Source organism: Fukomys damarensis, unplaced genomic scaffold (genome assembly GCF_012274545.1).
Source record: "Fukomys damarensis isolate Sample0158 unplaced genomic scaffold, DMR_v1.0_HiC HiC_scaffold_36, whole genome shotgun sequence".
Lineage (NCBI taxonomy): Eukaryota > Metazoa > Chordata > Mammalia > Rodentia > Bathyergidae > Fukomys > Fukomys damarensis.
In genome coordinates, this window is record NW_022900948.1 from 49,390,465 (window position 1) to 49,397,484 (window position 7,020).

The 7,020-nt window shown below is 48.8% G+C and overlaps 1 protein-coding gene across 1 annotated transcript in view; it reads right to left on the reverse strand.

Moving 5' to 3' along the window:
- Pnpla7 (patatin like phospholipase domain containing 7) overlaps window positions 1–7,020 on the reverse strand; it is a 52,916-nt gene that overhangs the window by 32,460 nt on the left and 13,436 nt on the right. Inside the window, exons 10-14 of the mRNA XM_010608775.3 lie at window positions 6,157–6,237; window positions 5,403–5,529; window positions 4,982–5,122; window positions 1,915–2,015; window positions 1,626–1,772 (exon numbers count right to left, since the gene is read on the reverse strand). Coding sequence (XP_010607077.1) covers window positions 1,626–1,772; window positions 1,915–2,015; window positions 4,982–5,122; window positions 5,403–5,529; window positions 6,157–6,237 — 597 coding nt within the window. The remainder of the gene's footprint in view (window positions 1–1,625; window positions 1,773–1,914; window positions 2,016–4,981; window positions 5,123–5,402; window positions 5,530–6,156; window positions 6,238–7,020) is intronic.

Sequence of the window (7,020 nt, forward strand, 5' to 3'; positions counted from 1 at the left end):
AAAAAAAAAAAAAAAAAAAAAAAAAAAAAAAAAAAAAAAAAAAAAAGAAGAAGAAGCCATGCTATGCTGAACCATGGGTACAGATGGCAAAAGTTTGAAGAAAATCTCCACCTCTGAACAGAGGCTTAGGCATTGGCTCTGAAAGCCGGAGAGGGTGTAAGGCAGCTTCCCTTTCTTTTTCTCCAGGTGGTGGCAGCCAGAGAAAACAGAAGGGTGAGGTGGGGCAGGCTGGGCTCCTGACATGTGCCATAGACCAGGCAGACAGAGGCCAGACTCACGTCAGGATGTGCAGCCACCAGATTTTCTTGAGGAAAAAAATGTGCAACCCAAGCCCTTCTGGCATCATACACAAAAATTAACTCCATCTGCACTAAAACCTAAGAGAGCACGAGCTATAGTGGCGCACACCAGCAATCCCAGCTACTCAGTAGGCTGAGGCAGGAGTGCAAGGTCAAGTTCAGCCTGGGCAATTTGGCGAGATGCTATCTCAAAATAAAATAAAAAGGCCTGGAGGGAGATGCAGCTCAGCAGGCAAGGCCCTGGGTTCCATCCCCAGTTCTGTTTACCAGACACCATTCAGAAGCCAAAACAGCAAGTCCTAGAGGAAATGACATGCAAGGTCAACAGCCATCCAGGGAGTACTGTCTAGAAAATACAAAGAAATACTAAAAATCAAAAGGAAAAGAATAGACTTTCAACAGAAAATGGAGGAAAGGACAATCTTTTAGGTTCAATACAACAAACAAACGTCAGAGGTGCTCAATCTCCTTAGTAACCAAGGTAAATAAGATTGAAACACAAGTCTGCCTCTACAGTCCCACCACACTTAACTACAAAGCCTGACAATCCGATGGCTGGCATGACATGAGCTGCAGAGGTCTCGCCAGCTCCTGGAGATGCCCATGACCTGGCGGTCCTGACTCGGGTCCACACAAGGGTGCGTAATGGACAGCAGGTCCTGAGCCCTGCCCACAGCAGCCTGGGCTAGGCACACCATGCATCACCCATGGTGGGGCAACAGGAGGGCCTAGCATGGTGGGCAGCTAGAGTGATGGCAGTGACAGGTTGGATGACTCACCTCGCTCCATGCCAAGCACAGGGCAGTTGCAGCTAGATGCACAGAGCTCGAAAGCAGGGGAGACCCACCAGGCATCTGCTCACAGTCTGCAGAGCCCTGTGTCCTCATCACAAGGAAACAAAGAACTTCTTGACTTCCATACACCAAATATCTGAAGTTGCTTAAGAATGTCAGGGACACAAGTCTACACAACAACCCACGTGAGGAAGACCTACTCCACGGTGCCCACTGATCCCAAAAGCCCAAAGAGACACTCACGCCAGGGATTTAGCTCAGTGGTGCAGCCACCTGCTTCGCAAGTGCAAGGTCCTGAATTCGATCTCCAGTACCAAAAAAACCCAAATAACCGAAGAGAAACTTGCTTGGCTGAGAGGAGACCCACGGCACACTCGTGCCTGAGGCCTGGGGTAGCCAGGGGACCCTGTGAGAGGTCTGGGAGCCACCAGCTCTGCCCCACCCCAGGGCAGCTTCACAAAAGAGGAAAGCAGGGAGCAAGGGCTCCAAAAGGTTGCAACACGGCCACCACTCTGCCCAGTGACGTGCTTACATCCAGCTTCATCAGGGTCAGGAGGTCTTTCTTGGCGGCTCTGAAGATTGCATCTGTCTGCCCGCCGGAGTTGGTCTCGTCGCACGGACTCTCTGAGTAATGGAAGATAGCAGAGGGGGTCTCTGCAACAACCACACTTTTCTTGGTCTGGCAAAGAACAAAGGTACCAGCTATCAGAGGAGAGGTGGCAGGCAGAGCATGAGAAGGCTCAGCCTAGGGCCTGATGCCAACACAGTGGAACCCCATACAGCACCTGAGGATGTGGACGCTCAGAGAGGTAAGGACCTACCTTGCCAGCCACAGAGTTCCCAGGGTGCTTATCCGAGTGCAGCAGGACCCTTGCACGGTCATACACCATCCCCAGGTCTGAAGTAACCCCCACATTGTCCCCTACAAACAGAGGGGAGGCTCAGCGGCTGCCTCCTGTCCACAGGTACAAACACGGCAAGCACAGGCTGAGCACTCACTGCACGTCAAATATCAGAACCCGTATAGGTAAGATGTAAATCTAGGAGGCAAGGACATCTTGCTGGATGCCTTGTGTGCCAGTGTGGTCCACCTGATGTGACTGTGACATAATCCCTGAGGCTGGGAATTTTATGAACAGCCAGTTTCTGCCTCACTGGCTGCTGAGAATCAGACAGGAAACAGCCAGGTGCAGAAGGAACCAAGTGTAGAGGGTGGCCTTGCTTTACAGGAGGTCCTCATCTGATAGCAAATTCTATCACAGGATATGGGTGTTATCTCCTGGTAACGCAGATGGATCCCACATGACCTAAACAACCTGCCATGAGGCCCTATCTCTCCCAACCCCTTTTTCTTGTGGAGCGCTAAGGCTCAAACCCAGGGCCTCTCTCCAAGGCAAGCACCACTGAGCTACACTCCCATCCCAACATCCCCTCAAGCCTCCACCACTTCAACACAGACACCCAGGGGACCAAGCTTCTAGGGTACCTCCTGGAGAAGAACCGTATTCCAAGACAGCAGTGACCTACAGTCAACTTTCAAACATTACTAAATACCTGTCTTAACAAAACTCTGAATCACTTCAGATTCTGACAAAGCACGTGAGCTTTGGATCACATACACCTGGGTTTGGATCTAACACACCACCACCAAGCTATGTGTGCAAGTGACTTACCTAAGCTGTACTTTCCTCATCCAAAACCTAGGATTCATAACACCCATTTCTCAGATTGGTAGGGTATTTTTGTTTGTTTTGTTTTTTTGTGTGTTTTGTTTTGTTTTTTGAGATAGAGTCTTCCTGTGCAGCTCAGTTCAGGCTGGTCTTGAACTCACTATGTAGCCCAGGCTGGCCTTGGACTCACAGTGATCTTCTTGCCTTAGCTTCTCAAGTACTGGGATGTCCATCTTTTCAGGTTGTTTTACAACTTGCACAAGGTCATGTACATAGCACATGGCATCAGGTGGATATAAATGAACTGCTAAGAAACCACATCTCAGATGCACACAACACAGATAGATACCAACAACATGCCACCAAGAGAGAAGCACCAGGCCCAGGAGCACATGATGTGCTCCATTAACAGGAAGTTCTAGTAGTACTTGAAACCACAGCCGTTGGCACATGGATTCCATGGGAAGGCTCAGCCATGCCCAGCCAAGTGACAACACTTCAACAAAGGAAAAGCAACTAAAAGTCAGGGCAGAGGGTGAGCACTGGTGGAAAGAAGCCTTACAAGCAAACATGGCTGCTGCTGGTGCCAGGAGAGCAATGCGGTGGCTCAGAGTGGCCAATGCCTGTGTTTCTTTATCTGGCTTGACTGGTGGTTCAGTTTTTGAAAACTCATCACATTCCCTAAAAGTATTATACAACTATAAGAAGCTAATGAAAATAAAAATAACATAGAAAATGGGCAAATGTATGAATAGAGCACAAAGAAAAATTTAAAAATAGATCCAAGTAATGAAATGTCCAGGTTGGGGAATCCATGTCAACAAGATCAGTGGCTGTGACAAGTAACCATTAGTTTATCAAAACTAACTTGTATACTAATAAATTTTTGCAATGGTATTGTTTTCTAACTTCTTGCTATTGCACATTGTGTTTTTTCACTCTTGTTATTTAATTTACTTTGATCTGCTGTTTTAAGTCTATTTATAAGTAATTGATCCTTCAGACATGGTCACTGTAATACCATTCAGTAAGATTCTGATATTAATTTCTTGGCAGTTTATTCTCTATGTATAATAGCAAATGACTCGCACATTTTTGTGGACCTTTAAAAAAAAAAAGTAAAGATCAGTGGTTGCCCAGGCTAAGGAGGGACAGCAGGGAGTGGCTACCAGGGGCCCAGGCTCTTCATCAGGTGGTGAAAAAGTTGTAGAATCAGGTGGTGGCGATCCAAGTATGATTTTTGTGAATGTGCTGAAAACTACCGGGTTGTACATGTTCAAAGAGTAAACTCTACAAGTATGAAAAATATGTTTTTTTTTTTAAGGCTGTCACTGAAAAAGAATCCATGAAGAATCAGAAACCCAATACCTAAAGAAGGTAGTACCCAAAAAACAAGAGAGAATGAAAGACTTTCATTAATGGTGCTGGGTAAACTGTCATCCTAGACTAGAGCAGTAACGCCCAAGTTTCTTCCTCATATGCATGTTGATACTGTAAGAGAGATGAATGAAAGCTTAGAATATATTTATGACCCAGGAAGGTGCAAAAAATAAGTATGTGAGACCCAAAACACAAATCACAAGGTGTTAAATGGCTGGTTTTCAACAGAGCATCAAGTGTTTCTGCTGAGCAGAGGGCCCATGGCAACATTTTCTGACAGAGATAAGAGGATTCCCACTAGAGCATATACTTGAGCCCTGCTTGGACATATAAGGCCTGGTGTACGTGGGCCTTATATGGGGGTGTAGAGGTGCTACCAGTGAGTCCAGGGTAAGATGTCCCCCAGTGCCTCAACCCAGGGTGAGGGTGCAAGTGCTGGTTACTCTTCAAAGAGGGTGCCCACCTCTTCAGGCTATAGGAAAAGGTGCAGAGAGCGGAGGCCATGCGTGCAGAGACCACTCAGCCTTCCCACAGGCACATTGTGCCTGCAAGCAGGGCCAGCTGGGCAGTGGTGGGGTCCTTTACCTTGTGAGGCCAAAAGGTCAGCGTCATGTCTGGGACTGGTGCTACCAGTGAGTCCAGGGTAAGATGTCCCCCAGTGCCTCAACCCAGGGTGAGGGTGCAAGGGCTGGTTACTCTTCAAAGAGGGTGCCCACCTCTTCAGGCTATAGGAAAAGGTGCAGAGAGCGGAGGCCATGCGTGCAGAGACCACTCAGCCTTCCCACAGGCACATTGTGCCTGCAAGCAGGGCCAGCTGGGCAGTGGTGGGGTCCTTTACCTTGTGAGGCCAAAAGGTCAGGGTCACCTGTCTGGGACTGCCCAAGTTCATCTGAGATCACTTTGTGGATAGAAGGCAGAGGGACAGACTGACTCCTCTTCAGCAGAGGCCCAGAGGCTGCAGAGCGGCTACTGCTGCAATCTTCAGGGAGACAGGCATGAGTGCAGGTAAGGAAACCTGGGACCAGGTGAGGAGACCTGGGGGCAGGTGAGCGGAACTGGGGATAGGTGAGGGGACACGGGAACTGGCGAGGGGACCAAGGGACAGAAGAGAAGAGCTAGGGGCAGAAGATAGCCAAGCTCACTTGTCAGGGTGTCCTGGGGGCTTACGAGGTAGCTACAGGGCAGGTGGGAGGAGACCCACATGGAGCAGGAAGGAACCTGGGCCCCAGGCTGAGATGCTAACCCTGGTGGGGCTGTACCTGAGTCACAGAACTCCTGGGGCTGTGGTGGCCTCTCAAGCTGTTCCTCTAAGCTACAGGATGTCTGCCTCTTGGCCCGTCCTGCAGCCACGCTGGCCACAGATGCGAGGGGGATGGCCTGGCTCTCCTGTGACACACGAAGGAAGAAGAATGTAAACACACAGGGATGCAGCAATACACCCTAACATCCTCACAGTGAGGGAGCCGTCCAAGTGAGGAGATGAACCCTCATTAACCACAGGGGTGCAGCTGAGGCTTATCTACTGCACGCCGACTTCCTTGGTACCCCACCTCCCAGGGGCTTCTGGAACGGAAGTAAAGCCACCGCGCCACTTCTTCCCACAAGAACTTGACCAGGTGGACACCAGCAGTGTCCACACCATAGGCTGCTATCTCTCAGGGTTATATTGGGAGGGGAGCTAGGATTCGGACCCTGCTGCCTTTATCCAGGACACAGCTCAGCACACCAATAAGGGCAGGACAGAGCTAGTGCCAGCAAGAGGGACCTCAGGCTCTGTGGAGGGTACAAGGGCACCCAGCTCCTGGAGCTCAGGGCAGAGACAGCATGAACATTCGTATGCAACCACCTGCCTGAGCCCCAACACAGTACTCCTGACTCACAGGAGAAGTGACCAGAGAGGCAGTGGGCATCTCCAGGGCAGAAAGATTAATATTGCCATTACTACCTCCCGAAGTCTCACCAACCCACAACTGGGATGGCCACATGGCCGTGCAGGGCAGCAGCTGCACTCACAGGGTTGAAGAGCTCTATCGTCAGGCCTAGGTAGTTGTGCAGGGCCAGGAAGGTCACCCTCTGCAGCCGCACCATGATGATCTGCAGAGAGATGTGCGGGTGTGAGCAGGCACCAGCTCCGCATGGACAAATTCTACTTCCCAGGACGCTAACACGCACACTCTCAGTTCAACAGCCCATGGCAGCATCGGATGCCAATACGGGAAGCTGCATTGTCTGTGCTAGTGTTCTATAAGTCCACAGTAACCCTAAAATGGGATGTTTAATTTAAATTGTTTAAAAGCTCACCAGGCACAACAGCACTCACCAGTAATCCCAATAACTCAGAAAGCTGAGGCAGCAGGATTGCAAGTTCAAAGCCAGGCTGAGCAATGTAACAAGATCTTGTCTCAAAAAAAAAGGTGTGAGAGGCCTGGGATGTGGTTCAGTGGGAGAGTGCTTGCCTAGGGCACCCAAGGTCCTATTAACCCCAATACAACCATAACAAATCCTTACACACACACACACACACACATATATATTATAGTATATTTGTTTATTTATTAAGCCCTCTGGGGGAGTAGGACAGCTGAAGACCTCTTTGAGCTTATGAATATTAATTTTATTATAAAATATAAACAGCTTTGGTCTTCTCAGACTTTCACAGCCCAACCTTGCCCTCATTTAATTACTTCTATTACTTGTTACAATGAAAAGCTTATTAAGAAGATTTAAATATTATTTCAGTGAGATGATCCAACTAGTAATAGCAAATCAAAAGTATTTACAGGCCAGAATTTAGCTCAATGGTTCCACCATGCCTTGAAAACCCAAGGACCAGAGTTCGATCCCCGGTACCAAAAAAAAAAAAAAAAAATTTACAAA